This window comes from Poecilia reticulata, linkage group LG1 (genome assembly GCF_000633615.1).
Source record: "Poecilia reticulata strain Guanapo linkage group LG1, Guppy_female_1.0+MT, whole genome shotgun sequence".
Classification (NCBI taxonomy): Eukaryota; Metazoa; Chordata; class Actinopteri; order Cyprinodontiformes; family Poeciliidae; genus Poecilia; species Poecilia reticulata.
In genome coordinates, this window is record NC_024331.1 from 18,117,390 (window position 1) to 18,134,108 (window position 16,719).

General features: G+C 36.7%; 4 protein-coding genes across 5 annotated transcripts in view; 2 read left to right on the forward strand and 2 right to left on the reverse strand.

Annotated features, from left to right (window-relative positions):
* Nucleotides 1–128: 128 nt before the first annotated feature.
* primpol (primase and polymerase (DNA-directed)) lies at nucleotides 129–8,577 on the reverse strand. 2 transcript variants are annotated; one of them, XM_008411663.1, is made up of 16 exons: nucleotides 8,485–8,577; nucleotides 8,337–8,398; nucleotides 6,677–6,788; nucleotides 4,987–5,200; nucleotides 4,810–4,904; nucleotides 4,587–4,725; nucleotides 2,980–3,127; nucleotides 2,800–2,896; nucleotides 2,602–2,726; nucleotides 1,896–2,058; nucleotides 1,692–1,789; nucleotides 1,337–1,423; nucleotides 895–1,003; nucleotides 732–808; nucleotides 584–630; nucleotides 129–488 (listed from the first exon to the last, which is right to left on the reverse strand). In XM_008411663.1, exons 4-16 carry the CDS (start codon nucleotides 5,158–5,160, stop codon nucleotides 270–272), a joined length of 1,578 nt encoding a protein of 525 aa, XP_008409885.1. In that variant the 5' UTR covers nucleotides 5,161–5,200; nucleotides 6,677–6,788; nucleotides 8,337–8,398; nucleotides 8,485–8,577; the 3' UTR covers nucleotides 129–269. The 2 variants fall into 2 exon arrangements, with proteins under 2 accessions (XP_008409885.1, XP_008409909.1); XM_008411687.1 differs by lacking the exon at nucleotides 1,337–1,423.
* LOC103466208 (T-cell ecto-ADP-ribosyltransferase 1-like) lies at nucleotides 7,800–11,600 on the forward strand. The gene is made up of 3 exons (XM_008411650.2): nucleotides 7,800–8,212; nucleotides 8,297–9,012; nucleotides 9,469–11,600. Exons 1-3 carry the CDS (start codon nucleotides 8,153–8,155, stop codon nucleotides 9,542–9,544), a joined length of 852 nt encoding a protein of 283 aa, XP_008409872.1. The 5' UTR covers nucleotides 7,800–8,152; the 3' UTR covers nucleotides 9,545–11,600.
* A 340-nt stretch (nucleotides 11,601–11,940) lies between these two features.
* LOC103466242 (ecto-ADP-ribosyltransferase 5-like) lies at nucleotides 11,941–14,941 on the forward strand. Its single transcript, XM_008411701.2, has 3 exons — nucleotides 11,941–12,190; nucleotides 12,275–12,990; nucleotides 13,761–14,941. The coding sequence occupies exons 1-3, from the start codon at nucleotides 12,131–12,133 to the stop codon at nucleotides 13,834–13,836; spliced, it is 852 nt and encodes a 283-aa protein (XP_008409923.1). The 5' UTR covers nucleotides 11,941–12,130; the 3' UTR covers nucleotides 13,837–14,941.
* tacr3l (tachykinin receptor 3-like) overlaps nucleotides 14,375–16,719 on the reverse strand; it is a 14,888-nt gene continuing 12,543 nt past the window's right edge. The window contains exons 4-5 of the mRNA XM_008411714.2: nucleotides 16,076–16,272; nucleotides 14,375–15,994 (exon numbers count right to left, since the gene is read on the reverse strand). Coding sequence (XP_008409936.1) covers nucleotides 15,772–15,994; nucleotides 16,076–16,272 — 420 coding nt within the window. The 3' untranslated portion in view covers nucleotides 14,375–15,771. The remainder of the gene's footprint in view (nucleotides 15,995–16,075; nucleotides 16,273–16,719) is intronic.

The following is a 16,719-nucleotide window of genomic DNA, read 5'->3' on the forward strand; positions in this document are numbered from 1 at the left end:
TATCATTTTATAGGACACTTTTTGTTTATATAAATCTATAAAATATGCGATTCTGTTTGGACTTCAGAAACATTTAATAAACATATTATTGCACATTAAGTAATAAGAACATTAAGGTGACTGCAGTATTTTTTTTTACAAAAATGTGTATCTTTTTATAGTATTCTACCACCATTTATTTATACTGAGTAAAAAAGTTGTTTTAAACTATGATTTGTTTCGGAGTACGTTCTCCTGTGGCGACTGAAAACGCCGATCTTAGTCGCCCGCTAGGAGTCAAAGTCTGCCACACATGTGAGAAGCAGCTCATCTGAGATCTCAGTACTTCTTTGTTCAAAATCATTCAGGCTCTTTAAAAATTCCCGCTCGTCCTGCTCGTCTCCCCACACTTCAGGAGTCGCCTCTGTCAGATGCATGGAGCTGCTCGGGGCCTGGCTGGGTTCGATGTTGCCAGTGTCGTCCATTAGGTACGCCTGATCCTCCTCGTCCTGTCAGAGAGAAAGCAGACATGCTAACTCTGATACAAATACAAAAAGTCTTTTTTTTAACTCATTTGCTGTAACACAGGTTGATATGAACTCACCAGTGTCAGGATGTACCTGACACAGATCTCTTGTGGAAGTGGGAAACCTGCAACAGAAAATGCTTCCATCACCACTTTACAACTTCTTCCTTCATAGATAATTTTATTTTGAAATTTTCCATCCCAAAAAACTAAGTCTGAAGCATACTTGAGGACCTGAAGTTCCTGCAGTCTGGATCATGACACTTCTGGTACCAGACCTCCTCTTTAAGGTCCACAACAATCCTGCAGAGGAGGAGGTGGAAAGATGAGAACAGCAGCAGCCCACAGACAGACAGCACTCGGAGCTGGAAGCAAGGTGTCACACTTACATGATGTTGTTGCTCTTATGGAACCTGCTGACGTTTTCACACCAGCGGTATTTGGCAATGTCATAGACAAGAAGTTGGTCTGCAGAAAAGTAGTTCCATCGTCGAATGCCTGGTGAGTTTAGAAACAGATTCAGAGATCTGGGCCCCTGACAACACGGTAACAACTTAATGTTGAAAAACCAACAAAATCCTTGAATTATAACATAGTGGTGCAAGGTATTATTCCAGAAATTATAAATCAATGGTAAAACACGGTTCCCTTCTGTAATAAAAAACTAGTTCAATTTAAGGGATTAAATTGAATTTCTGATCAAATGGAATTAGCAGAATTTCATTTTTCAAAAGATGTGTAGGAAGATTTATTTATTAATTTTTTAAAATTATTATTATTATGGGAAAAGTAAACAGGTTTTTCAAAAGTGCTTCTTGTGATCAGACTTACTTCCCTGAACCCCATCCTTTCTGACCAAAGTAAACACAAAGTTGTCCACTTCTTTGTAAGGAGAGGACAGGCAGCCAGAAAATGTGTCTGTCAGAAATAAAAAAGCAGTTTTGAGTAAAAGCATTCAAAGTAGTAATAAATAAAAAAATAACACTTTGCACCTTTTGCACAATGTATTCATGTAAGCTAGAAAACTTCTACGACACGAAAAACAAGGAATATTTACCATTTTGAAGAGGAAAACTATCACAGACTTTTCAACTTCACTGTTTGGCAGACGTTCGACACACAGCAGTGCATAATGATTTATGTGACATGGAGAAAAGAAATATTGTTAAATTAAGTTTGGCAATACCTTGATTTGAATCGAGTCCCTGCTGACTTTGTGCTGTTGGACTTTTAACTTCTTTTGTTTCTGGGGCGTCCCATGTCAGAATCCTCTGGCCCGTGAAACTAATAAAAAAATAAATAAATAAATAAAACAAAGTGTCGGTCTAAACGTCAACCACTTAAAAACTGAAATATTTAAGTTTAAAACATTTCAAAAGCTCAAATGTACCTGACATTACAAACTAAAGAGGCCAGGAAGACATTTTCCTCAGCAGACTTTTCTTTAGCAGGTTCGGCGGTGAACTGGTTGTCTTCAGCCACAGCGAATGCTGCGTTCCTCCCCACCTTTGAGGACTTGTACAGCCGAAAGTTCCTGTTCTTGGTGTACACACCTGTTTGTGTAAATTCACACTAGTAAAATCCAGACATTTAAGATATAAAGCTATTTACAAAGAGTCCACTGACATAAACTTTCCTTAGTCTTATCACTGTAACGTTTATTCATAAGAAGAAATGCAAAGAATTGAACGATGCTAGCAAGATTCTTTTAAAGTTCATTTGATTGACTTTAAAGCTTTTAATGATCATCATCTGTTTTCGCCTTGCAAGCCCTCCAGAGCTCGTTGGTCTTCTGGGAAAGGTTTCTTATCTAATTTAAAAACTAAAACTTGAGGTGATGATTTTTTTTTTTTTGCCCTATTCCTACCCACAAAGATCTGAGGGCCACAAAAAGCTTTGATGTTATTAAAACAAACAAAAAAAAGTTCTAATCTATTTTTGCCGTTTCTTGGAAAGCTACGTTTTATCTTCATCTGCTTTGTTCTTCTCCACTTAATCCTAAAACCTGATTTTTTAAAATTAAAAATAATATAAATTTAAATACATTTGTTTTATTAAATTTAGTCTTTTAAATAAAACACTGTGGTTCGCCTCACCCAGATCAACAAAAAGACCGTCACGACCGTCCTTGTTTTTCACCAGCAGGAAGCTGAGATCTCTCACTTCCTGTTTCTGCCTCTTCGTATCTGGACTCTGAGTTAGTTCAGAATCAATATTGGTGCTGCAATGAGAAGAAGAATTACACAAGGTTATGACAAGCATTTATTTTGACAAGAGTTAAAAAGAAAACCGACTGTCTGTTGTCTGTCAGTGAAATGTCCCCTTTATGAAGACGGCTGTCGCTTTTCAGCTTGCTCATTACGGGCTGAAGAATAGCATGGATGAATCTTCCTAGAAGATAATAATAAGGAATATCAGAGCAATAATCAAAGGAAAACCCCCATCCTAAAGTCTCCATCTGAGGCTGGACATACCAACGTGGATGTTGTCTTTAAAAACTGCGTCTTGTAGCATGAAGATAAGATGTCGACTGAACTTTTCCTCCGTGCTGGAGTCCAGGTTCAGCACATTTTTCACAGAGCATTCAATCCCATAAACTTCCACCAACATGTCGCAGACATACTGCCAACACACACCAACACAGGCAAATGTTAAGGCAACGTACTCAGGGGGCACTTTATTAGATACACCCGTTCATCGGCTTGTTCCCACAAACAGCCAATCACGAGGCAGCAACTGAGTGCCGGGGAAGACGACTTGCTGAGGTTCAAATCGATGAGGAAAAAAAGATTTTTAGTGCGTTTTTATTTGGTGTGAATATTTCTGAAACGTCTGATAACACAAGACCATCACACTCAATTATTGGTTGGGTTTTATAAAAAAATATTCAGAAATCTTAAGTTGCATGTACGAGAATGCCATGTTGATGTCAGAGGAGAACAGGGAGACTGGTTCCACATGACAGAAAGGCAAGAGTAGCGCCACTCGTTCCAAATAACAATACTGTATGTGGAATAGCTGCTCTGAACATACAGGTCAAACTTTCAACCGATGGGCTGAAGCAGAAGATCATACTGAGAGCCACACTTGTCAGATTTCTGTATTTACAGAAAACTGTAATCGCAGTGTCCTGTAATTACAGGAAAACCCTGTTGTTGTTTTTTCCCGAACCTACCCTCAGTTTCCTGTATTTGCAGAAAACTGAGGGTAGATTCCATAATTGCTCATCAGTATTGAACTGAAAAACATTGCTTCTTCCAATGAAATTTGATTCCAGCTGCAACATTTCGATGGTGGAGTCCTCTTGTGGCATAAATAAAATAAAATAATGGATCCATTCCTCCTTGTATCAACGGTTCGAGCTGCTGGTGGTGATGTAATGGTGCGGTTGGTTTCTTGGCACACTTTAGCTTTTTGGTACCAGTTGCACCCAGTTCAAGTGCCACAAACTAACTGGAGTATTGTTGCGGTCCCTTTACGAACACAAAGTCTCCAACTTTTGATGCTTACTTCCAGCAGTGTTATGCCTTTCAAAGCTAAACCAAACTAATCTAGCTTCTTGTATTCCAAAATGCCTGTACAATCCCTAGCTTCAAATCTGATCAAGCTCCTTTGAGATGTGGAGAAATGAGAAAATTGTAGCATGGATTTCAGTGATGCCAGTATGTTTATACGTCAATACAGACCAAAATCCCTGAGGAATGTTTATGACACCACATTGAGGCTATGCCATGAAGAATGAAAGCAGAGCTGAAGGAAAAATGAGTATCTAACCCAGTACTAGTAAGGCCATCCTAATAATGTGGCCAGTGGGTTAGAATGAAACAGCATGGCACTATTATTAAGCTTCACATTAAGCTTCTTTATAAAAAATTCTCACTTCATTTATTGTTGGTTTTTGATGCTTATACTCTTATCAGCAATTAAATAAAATAATCCAACAATTAACTTTGATTAAAGGAAACATGTTCAATATAAACAAAACACCATAGAAAGTAGGACCTTAAGCAAACTGCATGCTATGAATGTTAACGAGTCTGAGATGTCTGATTATTATCATGAGCATTCAAATGTTGCCAACCTGGATGAGCAGGGAAACCATAGACTTCCCATCAGATCCTTTGTTTGAGGGTTTGTGAAACTCCAAGTCAAAGTACAGCTTACACACCGCCCCCTCTGGTATCACCTCATAACAATGCATCAAGGACTGCGGGTACACCCTAGAAAATGTGGAGGTATAAACGGTCATTTAAGATTTTAGTCAGGTTAAAAAAAAGTCAAAAACAACAGGAAGTCAGTAGCACCTGTAGTAATGCCACAGTTCGCTGTAACTTGTGACCAGGTAAATCCTTTGGCCCAATGAAGCTTTTTCTTTTTCAAGTGCAAAAACATGAACAGCCTGTAAATCGAACAAATGACAGGCGTTAGCTGCTTTCGCTCCACGCACAGAGTAAACTACATGTTGTTCGTTTAAGAGGCACCTCTTTGCAGCTGTGAGCGAAGCTGATGGCCAGGTTCTGTCGAGGGAAGAGTTTCCAGACAGAGGAGGGCTGGTAAGGCCACAGCCGAGGTTTGTACGGCGCCGTCAGGGGGTTCTGCTGAAACGACTGAGCCAGCCGCTCCACCTTCTTCAGCCGCTCGCCCCACCTGCTCATCCTTAGGTCCTGGTAGCCACTTGGATGCAATTCAATGAGTCTGCAAAGAAAAGGGAGTTTTTTTGGACAATTTTCTGTTTTAACAGCTTAATCTCAAAATAAGAAGAAAACAGAGTTCAAATGGCCTCGGAAGGAAAAGCTAAGTGACAATGTATGGCTTTGGTGAGTTAACATGTAATATTTTGAATGTGTAAAACAGATTTTCCTTCAGTGAGAAAATTCACTGTTTTTACTTTTTAAAATGAGACTTTTAAAAACTTTCTGTCCTCTACTTTAATAACTAATGACAAGGCATCAGTAAAATTAAAAGAAGTTTATCAAATTAGATTATTTTTTATCATTTAGCCTTTTTTGCAAGATTTACCAAGAAAAGTATTCATAACCCTTATAGACCAACACTACGGCGTGCATATTTGTGAAAAAGAAGTAAATGGTAAATGTTTTTTTTTCTTTTACAAATAAAAATCTACAGAGTGCTGCATTCATTTATATTTACATCTTTTTACTTTCACTCCCTACAATAAAACCCAGTGAAACCTGTTACATTCAAAAGGACCCGATTAGTACAGTCCATGTGTGAGTAATTTCATAAATCCAACCGATCAGTGAAGGTCTCAAGAGGAACTCAAGGAACTCATATTGAAGCATCATAGTGCACTATGTCAAATGACTTTTAAATTAAGCATTCATTCATTCATTCATTACAATGAAGTACACTGTGGCCATGAAAATACATTTTTTTATGAAAATGAATTCTATCAGAAGGCCTGTTAGAAATGGCAACAAAAAAAAAGGAAAAATTGGCTTTTAGGGTTGTAAAGGTTGCAGATCCCTCCCTGTTCACCTTCCAGCAGGACAATGACCATAAACATACAGACAGAGCAACAATTATGGTACTCAAAGTGTATTCATGCGTGAGAAAAACCCAGATAACGTTAAGACCTACATCTATTTGAGAATCAAAGATTGAAGTTCCATTCAATATCACTGAGCTTTAACTGTTTTGCCAAGAAGAATGGGCACAGATATCAGTCTTTATGTGCAATAAAGATGGAAACTCACCAAAACACTTGCAGCTGCGATTGCAGCAAAGTGGATGTTTTATAATAAACATTGGATTAACATGTAACGTTTTCCTTCTACTTCACTGGGCCGCATTACCTTGCAATAAAATACATCAAGTATGATGTAATATTGGACAATATTACATCCTATTATTCAATGTTACATTTAGCAGAATGTAGCATAAACAAAAAGATGGCTCATACACTTCATTTTTTTTCCTATTTAAGGTAAATTTCAAGCAGAACTAAACCTACATTTTGGTTGAATTAGCTTTGGGGTTGGAAAAGTAAAAGAAAAAAATAAATAAAACTGAAGCCTCAAGAAGAAAAACTTTCCTCTCAGGAACTACTAATAAATTAACTTGTTAGCTTCAATAGTTTACAGTTTACAGACTCTTCTCCTAGTAGATCGGTTTGTTACATTAACGCTACATTTAGGAAAATATGTCCACCTGTTTGTCCTGAGTCTCCTTCCAGCTTCTGTTTATAACTCGGTGTAAACAGATGTTTCTGTTTTGGCGCTTCACAAACCGGAAACGGGCTTTCTCTGGTCGCATGATTTATCTGCAAATATACAACTCACGTTTCAATCAAAAGCTCAACACTATCATCTCTTATAATACTAGTAACAGTTTTAAAATAATCAAACTGTATAAAGTTGTATGTTATTCGTCAGTTCAGAGAAACCATAGTGTACACCTCCTCTCACATACTAGTTATGGTATCGTCCACTGACACGTTTCCGGTAGAGCTTTTCAAAATAAAACTAACTCATCTAAAATAACGGATTTCTAACGTTGATCTTGATATCAGCAATTTCGAAAATATTAATTTAAAAAGTTTTTTTTTTGTTTTTGTTTTTTTTTTTTGCATTTCCGGGACATTTTTGTCAAACGTGTTATCACGTTTGACCCAGAAATATATTTATGGGACGACGAAAAACAACTAATAAAAACTCCGAATTGATGTTTTCAGCATATCCTGACACCTCTGAAAATTATATGTAAATAGCATTAAATTAAATCCATCTTGTATTGCAGAGATGTAGTTTCATACTGAAGAATTGAAAAGCGAAAAACATAAGTTTAAATTTTAGTCGTGACGTTTATCCTCTCTGAGCCAAGACAAAGAAAATATATGCCAATCAAATAATTTGGGCTAATGTGTGTTGATTTTCATTGTCAGGGAATCCTGGCAAAAAATTACCCAGATTTGTCCATATATATCTGCAGAAAAATTATAAAAACAATTGGGAATATGGCAATGCACAGCATGATAAGGAAGTATGGCGAATGCTTCAAAGCTCACTGAGAATAGAGACAAAAAGTGGTATGGCTGTTATTGTTGTCAAAACATCTGGACATGTTTATGCTCATTTGTGTCAAAAAACTTGGCACAGATCTGGCAGGAGGGTGTGCTAGTTCCCTCCTGCTTGCGTTAAACTGCTGTACAGTGCTGTAGTTGAACATGTTGTACAACTTTGTGCCGTAAAAGGAATTTTAAAGAAAAGAAAGGAGGGTAGTTGATGAGACCACTTTGGTATTTTTGCTCAAATTCTTCCCTAAGAGTTGACCAATAACTGCACAGGACTTTTCCCCATGGTAGTCGGGTTTCCTTCCACAGGAAAGAGAGGGGAGTTGCATCAGTAGATAAGTATTCTCAGAGCTCTGCAGAAATCAATCCCTCCACTGCAGTGTAACGTTCGTGGACAGAGCCTTATGAGATAGCCTTGAATTTTTCCTGTACTTTCTTCAGGTCTGTCTCTTTGTACAGTTATCTGCAGGTTGCAAAGAGAAGATCAGATTTCAGAGTATCTGTAGCTCATCAGAAGATCGTAGTTGAGCCCTAACCCTGATCGTGTGAATAGTCTGGACTGAGTAAAGAGACTTTTCCTTCTGTTACAGCAGTTTGAAGAATAGGACTCTAACATGTTTTTCAGGGGAAAATTGCTTTTGGACACACTCATATTCTCATTTTTCTACAGCCAAGTAAGTATTTTTGTCTCTTTCAGGAAACATTACAAGCAGTCATATCAGTAAAAGTCTTTCATCCTGTGATCATTGATTTTAAAGGTTTCCCTAAGTGATGTCAAACTGTTGGATCCTACCTCACCTGTTATTGACGACCGGTATGATGGATGTCGTAAAGAAGCCTTGGAGAAGTTTACTCCTGATCTATTCAAAGAAGAGCKTGRCAAAAAYGAGAAACTGCWGAAAGCCTGGAGAAAATGGGAAGATTGGAGAACAARGAKAAACTGTACCTCACAGATCCCTGGTGTTACTGAAGACCACACTTCTGCCCTCTCTATCTATCACTATGGAGATGAAGCGTTTTTAAAGGAGCTGAACAATGCAGTGGAGACAATGATGGTGAATGTTACCACGTATGAAAAGGACTTCCATTTCAAGGCTCTTCATTTCCTGCTGATGGATTCCATGATGTTGCTGAAGCCAAAGGAGTGCAGAGAGGTATATGTCACTCTGGAAGATGGTGAAAAAGTACCAAAAATAAACTCCAAAGTRAGGTTTGCRAGTTTCACARWAGTCGACTCAGATTTAAAGTCTATAGATTTGTACGACATAACCATTCTTAAAATAAAAACTTGCCTCTACGTCAACCTGGAGGACCAACTTTGTTTGAGAAATCTTGGTAAAATACTCCTATCTCCAGCTGAAGTCTTCACTGTGGAGAGAATAGACAAAAAGACTGCAGATGGTGAAGAATACACAGAGGTCGTTTTGAGCCATTCTGATCTGCAAAGCAACCACAACTGTGTCATGTTTTCAAGGTAAAACACATTGGGTTTTCATCAAAGTTCAACATTTAACTGAAGCCCATTTTTCACAAATATTCACATTAAAACTATATGAAACTGATTCCTCGATGAACTCTTTTCATCGGAAAGCGTAAATGTGTTTTATAGAAGAATATTTATCTCAGGCACCCATGTTTTTCAGCCATATGCATATAATGAATATTGAAAGCAATACATTATTGTCAGTGCACTGATCCACCAGTGCACTTGCGATCCAATCACGCCTAGTTTGTGGATTAGAATCAAATGTTGCTTATTCTTCAGAAATCTCTATTGGCCAAGCTTCAAAACAAGTGAGACAACAGAAAGTGCTGCTACACTGTAAAACCTAATTTCTTTAAGCTTAAAAGAAAACAAGGTTTCTTGTGAATTTAAAATGACTTGAAATGGCAAGAATCTCTAACCCCACCTTTTTTGTTATCTCTACAGGTCAGCAGCTGACATCTCCACGCATTTGTTCTTTCCTCTGCTTGTTGCATTGCCTTTATATTACATGTGTCTTTAAAAAAAAGGCAAACCAGAAATCCCTTGAAGAGAAAAATAAAGTTCTGCTAATTAAAGAAGGTCTGTTTAGTAACCATAGTCACTTGATAGAAATTTATCTAGCACAACAATCCTTCTTGGACATATTTATAATAGTAGACAAACACTGTTCATTACAGAATAAAAACATTTGAAGTAGTGTTTTCATCATTTGATAATGGATGGAGGAATGTCACCACCCTTCTCTTCTTGTGATCATTAACCAAAACTATGTCGTAGCGTGGTCCACATTTGATGACAGCTGAAAAAACATTGGTGAAGATAATTGTTGCAAAATGGAAAATGTGACCACAATATACGTATTTCAAATATGGGAAAAAATTTAAAAGTGGAAAATGCCTGTAAGAAATTGTTGCATGTTATTCCCCACCTGTTTCACATGTGAAAATGTTCCCATATGCAAATGCTACACATATGGCTTTATTAATTTTTAACATATTTTTACTGTCACATATGGAATTTCTGTCAACAAGCTTCCACATGTTTCTACGCAATATAATTTCAATATATAAAATACCTGGTTATGTTCCAGCAAGTGAAGTGCATGTTTTTCAAGTTATACGTTTTGATAAAAACTCTTTCAACTGTGCTTTTTGTCACATGTGAAATGTGTGCCCACATTTGCATGTTGATAGGTTGTGTGTTTGACTCCAGCTTTGCTCACAATTTATTGAAGCATCTTTCAGCAAGACACATAAATCCAAGACGCACACCAATCTGAAGACGGTTGTTTGAATGTACGACTGTTGCGACTGTGTTCAGATTACACATTTTACCTGAATAGCTATAGATTTTAGATGCCATGTGCATCACATGTAATTGCAGCGGTTTCACATGTGTTTCACATATGTTTTACATATTATATCTTCAAAATTCACCAAAATTGCATTTGTCATGAGCACAACATGCATTTTTGCATGTATCACATAGAGTAGAGTGAGGTGAGTTTGTACCAGTTTTTACTTGAAGCCACTTTCAAGCAAAACTGCATCATCCAGTAGTTTTGAGCTAACATCGTGGTAGCTACATAAACTCATATAGTAGCCTACCAAAGCAAGAAAACAATGTTTTTAAATGTTTTCAAATTTGTCCTCAACTGTTCACACACAAAATTAAGAAACCTTAATCCTAACCCATAATTTTATTTTATTTTATTTTTTTTTACTAAAATGTGTCTTCATCTGTTGAATGAAGATTATCTTCTTTTCAGAATGAACAAAACAGCTGAGTCTTCCAAAATGAGAGGTCAAATGACCAATTACTTATATGGTTCCCTAGAAACAAGGGATGACACAACTTCCCCGCTGTCGTAAATCATCCAACTCTCCCCTGTTTCTCATAGTTAAATTTAATGTAAAATTCCCATGAGTAATCACATTCACATGGAAACTTTATATGTTTTTCTTTAGCAAAGATATATACATATATATATATTACTCTGCCTTTTTTATGCCGTGTATGCCTTTAGTGGGAAATCAGGAAATATTTAACTTCACCAAGGCTTCCTAGATGAAAGATAAAGAAAAAAAGACTGATGAGTGACCTTTCTCATACAGCAGGGGGTTATTCTTTTGACAAAACAAAATAGTTATTTTTGGCTGAGGTTACTAGAAGTACACACTGTGCTTACTCCAGTGGAATCTGACTGCAAATGAGATGTGGAAGTAAAAGAAGGAGCAACTTGTTACAGAAAAGAGGAATTTACCATTCCAGGCATGAACTTACGGTCACTGAACTCTTTTTCTTGGGTTCACTGAAGGAATGTATTTTTTTCTCTTGTGTCAATTTAAAATTAAACTTTTCACAAGGCTGTTATTTTGACTTCTGAAGGAAAATGAAGATGTAAACATCAGAACCAGGAGTATTTTTGGTCACTGTTTACACTGACAGCTAACACAAAGCCTCTGATGTAATGGAAATCTTCTTGTATTCTTGTTCTGCTTCCTGCTCTGTTCAAGTAGACCACGTTGAATGTGTGAAATTGCTCAAAAATGATTAAAAGATTCACTGAGATAAAACTGTTTTAATTATTGCTTCAGACTCTGATATAAATGTCACATAGTCTAAAATGAATTGTGAAGGTGTTTTGAGTATTCACTGAATATCAACCCAATTACATAAATGCTCTTTGTTTTGCTCATGAAGTTGCTGCTACTTGTAGAGAGGATAATCCTGGTGCCATTTCATCTTTATGTTTCGATTGCACAAGTTTAATCACTCCAAAGTGGGCAAACAACATGCATTTTTGAAAGTGCATATTTGCTTAGTAGTGGTGTCACTTCCTTAACTAGCGGCTTGTAAATCATTTAAAAAAAAGCTTTGAGAGTAAAAGCCACACCCTGGCAGCTTCCCCTCTTCTGGTTTACCCTTGCAGTGCTGCTTCATTTTGATTAAAGAGAAAAGGGAGCACTGCATTCTAGAAAAAGGAGATCAGATGTGCTACAAACTGATTTGTTTTAGAAAATCTGAATCTGGCCTTGCGTATAGTCTGGACTGAGTAAAGAGACTTTTCCTTCTGTTACAGCAGTTTGAAGAATAGGACTCCAACATGTTTGTCAGGGGAAAATTGCTTTTGGACACACTCATATTCTCATTTTTCTACAGCCAAGTAAGTATTTTTGTCTCTTTCAGGAAACATTACAAGCAGTCATATCAGTAAAAGTCTTTCATCCTGTGATCATTGATTTTAAAGGTTTCCCTAAGTGATGTCAAACTGTTGGATCCTACCTCACCTGTTATTGACGACCGGTATGATGGATGTCGTAAAGAAGCCTTGGAGAAGTTTACTCCTGATCTATTCAAAGAAGAGCTTGACAAAAACGAGAAACTGCTGAAAGCCTGGAGAAAATGGGAAGATTGGAGAACAAAGATAAACTGTACCTCACAGATCCCTGGTGTTACTGAAGACCACACTTCTGCCCTCTCTATCTATCACTATGGAGATGAAGCGTTTTTAAAGGAGCTGAACAATGCAGTGGAGACAATGATGGTGAATGTTACCACGTATGAAAAGGACTTCCATTTCAAGGCTCTTCATTTCCTGCTGATGGATTCCATGATGTTGCTGAAGCCAAAGGAGTGCGGAGAGGTATATGTCACTCTGGAAGATGGAGAAAAAGTACCAAAAATAAACTCCAAAGTRAGGTTTGCRAGTTTCACARWAGTCGACTCAGATTTAAAGTCTATAGATTTGTACGACATAACCATTCTTAAAATAAAAACTTGCCTCTACGTCAACCTGGAGGACCAACTTTGTTTGAGAAATCTTGGTAAAATACTCCTATCTCCAGCTGAAGTCTTCACTGTGGAGAGAATAGACAAAAAGACTGCAGATGGTGAAGAATACACAGAAGTCGTTTTGAGCCATTCTGATCTGCAAAGCAACCACAACTGTGTCATGTTCTCAAGGTAAAACACATTGGGTTTTCATCAAAGTTCAACATTTAACTGAAGCCCATTTTTCACAAATATTCACATTAAAACTATATGAAAACCTCTGATTCCTCGATGAACTCTTTTCATCAGAAAACATTTGGCATGAAGTTAACATGTATAGATTCCTTTATTTAAAAATAAATACAAACTCTCATCTATACTTAAGTAACAAGAAATCATAATTATCCCAAATGAAAGAAATTGTATTTGTTTTGTATAAAAAAAAATCACAATCAACTGCATTTACTTTTACATGAACTTTGTTTTGTTTTGGGATTCCACTATTTATTAATCTGTTCTTAACTTCATTCAGAATCAATCCACTATTTACATGCAATAATCATGTTGATACCTATTATAATGTGGTTGTAAAATAAGCATAGCTAGACTGCTGCATAACAAACAGTACCTTAAAATGCTTTTCCTTTAACTTTTTCATATTTTGAAATTTCATACATCAGCTTCAGTGTGTTTAACTGGGATTTAATGTGATAGAGCAACACAAGGTATCCCACAGTTGTAGAGTGAACCCATTATTTTCAAAAATCAAAAACTTAATGTGTCTTTTTAATCTTAGTAAAAAAAAAATCCAGTGTTGAGTGTAGGTGCAAATCTATCTCAAATCCCTCAAAAAGTAAGGAAACAGTTGAGTCTGTCAACCTATGAGAACAAGTCACTATGAAAACATAGAAAAAAAAAATCAAAATAATTAATCTCTCATCTCACTCTGCTGTTCTCCACAGGTCTGCAGCTGAGATCTCCACCCTGTCATTTCTTTCTGTGTTTCTGTTTGTAACTTTGTTTTTGACGTATCTTTAGAACAAATAATCACTCAGCCAGAAATATGCTGGCTGAGTGGAATATGCTCTTTCCTCCTACTGCATGTCATGAAGTGACTGTTGTAAGACTTCAGGCTGTCAAGTAATCATAAATCTATAAACATCCCCAACATGAATGTTTTACAACATTGATCACAATCTGATGACCTGACCCCTTCCTACGTTGTAAAATTTCACATCTTATATGATTTTAATGTCTTGATCTGTCTGTTCGTTTGCATCTCTGTCAAGTAAAGAGTGTATGATGTGTAAAATTGTTCAAATATAATAAAATACTCAGTGAGCTAAATCTGTTCTCATTTGGTTGGAAACTACGATAAGTATTCCACAGACTAAAATGTTCCTTTATTTGTTTCATTTTCCAAAGACCAGTAAATCTAAAACGTTTTCACCTCATATAATACTTTTCTGGAGACTTTTAGCGAACAGTGAACTCAGTGAATCTCTATGAAACCACCTCAAGAATATTTTAGCTGTGTGATATGGTGCAGAGAAACTGAGACCTAACAGACCACTGGAACAGTTTAAATTGTATTAACAAAACTCTTTCTTAGGGATTAACAACCACTGATGCCTAACACATAAAGAAATATACCTTAAACAGAAATAAAATCATTCTACAAACCATTAACAGGCTTTACTCGACATATAGCAACTCTTTTCCTTAAACGCACCACAGAAAAGCACATTTATACAAAATATTATACATCTTAATGTAACGCCAGTGCGCTAACATTTCCCTTTCACTGACATGGAAATAGGAATTTTGAAGCGTTTTGCAGCAAATACAATTTTTCTTTTTCCACAACACATTTCAGAGAAGAATAAAAACTATTAGTCTGGACATCAAGCAATAAAGAATGGACCGCAGGTACAAAAAATATATGTATTTATCTGAAAATAAGTGAAAGTAACAACTGGTATGTTGTCGCAGGTGAAAAATGTACTCCTGGGTGTACAGTTAAGCTTAAAATTATTCATACTCCAGGCAGATTTCAAAATAATTCTCATTAAGCCAATGAGTTTTTTTTCTAAGGGGAAATAAGAACGGTTCCTCTCCAAAGATAAAAAAAAAACTAAACAAAAAAAAAACATGTAAATGGAGTCTACCTGAACAGGATACCCTGTCTATAAAATTCATAATTTGTCTGTTTTGCTCACTTCCTCCATCAGCTTCATCCACCTTCCAGCTTTAGAGTCATTAATACTTAGGTTTTTGTAAGTTTCCCTTCAACTTCAGTGTTTAAGTATTTATGTGGAGTGCTACATTTAAATTTGGGAAAATTTAAAGAAAACCTTTTAAGTGTTTATTTTGAAATCAAAAATAGATTTTTAAACAGATGCCAAAGACGCTTTGGGTTGTGGTTAAGACTATCTGTCTATTATTTCTGTCTTTATCCTCAAAACCACTAATCTTCTTGTGAGTTTTATTTTACACTGGTTCCACAAACCTATTATAATATAGTCCTGTTTGCTGTCAACACCAGCATTAATGTCTTTCTTTTAGCAAGTTATTATCTCAGACAGTCTATTGTCAACTCCCATGTGTGTCATCAGTGCAAAGCCAAAGCACTAACAGTGCAACTTTCCTGTTTTCAGAGGAAGTGTGTCTCACAGCAAAGGCGTCTGGACAATGGATGAGGTGGAGCAACTACTTCTCCATATTTAAGATTTGGAGGACAAACCAACGGTTCTGCTGAAAACTTCACTTTGAGATTTTCTCACTATAAGTGCAACAAAATCTTAGTAACTATTTTCCAGCCTTAATCTACTTGTAATCTAGTCTTAATTGTCTGGAAAGATATGCAAGAAAAAAAATAACACAAGTTGTCAAAATACCAAACACTTACATACATAAAACACTGTAAACATAATATTCTGAGCAGGAAACAAGAGAGAGAGAGTCCCATGAAGTCTAGCTGTCTTTATTATTCTGCTCAGAGTTTCCCTTTGACCTGTTTCCTCTGGAACAAATACTCTTGCTTTTGCTCAGGATGCTGGTGTCGACTCGAGAGAGGGTACACATGCTGCTCTGGTGACACGGCCGAAGTCTGGTGCTTTGGAGTTCCAGCTCGTCGTAGCTGGACATCCGGATGAAGGGACAGCAGCGGAAGACCTGCTTGAAGCCAGCTCTGAATCTGCAGTAAAAACAAGCATTGCCTCAATGTGCTTGTAACATGGTTAGACGTACCTTTGAGTGTATTTTTTTTTATACCAACCTGCTGTTGAGGCAGCAGTAGATGATGGGATTATACATGGTGGAGCTCATGGCCAGCCAAAGCACTGACAGGTAAATCTGCTGGATGTACTTCCACTTGATCAGACGCTTATTGAGACCGGTTGCGATGAAGTAGACATGATATGGCAACCAGCAGAGGGCAAACGTCACCACCACAATGATCATCATTTTCACCACCTCAATAAAGAAGTAGAAAAAGGCAGAAAATTATAGAAGGTATTCTTTAACCCAGTGGATATATTTTTTTTAAAGAAAAAAGAAAAGCAAACAAAAAGAAAAAGGCTTGAAAGATGGAGCAGGTCAGAGAGGTGTGAGAGGACCAGATTATGAAGGGCTTTGAAGGTGATGAAGATTAGAAATTCACAGATATGAGCATCAATATAAACTTAGATTCTTTTTCTGACTCTAGTTCTTGTGCTTGCTCATCCTCACTCTGTTATACAATGTCTAATTTTGGTTGTAGTATTTAGTATGTTTTTAGTAGTTTTTAGTATAAGTCAGTTTTATTGATTTTTGACATCATAGTTTAGTCACTTTGGTCGTTTTTTGACATCATAGGCTAGTATGCGTCACTTTGGTTGTTTTTTGACATCATAGTTTTTATTATGTGTCATTTCCATCATT

Bases quoted from the DNA above. Each gene is read 5' to 3' on its own strand.
- primpol (XM_008411663.1), bottom strand. From the start codon at position 5,160: ATGAGCAGGTGGGGCGAGCGGCTGAAGAAGGTGGAGCGGCTGGCTCAG. The intron at 1,004-1,336 runs GTAAGTCTGATC...TAAACTCACCAG, and splicing joins AAAGGATGGGGTTCAGGGAA to GCATTCGACGATGGAACTAC. The intron at 631-731 runs GTATGCTTCAGA...TTTCTGTTGCAG, and splicing joins CAGGAACTTCAGGTCCTCAA to GTTTCCCACTTCCACAAGAG.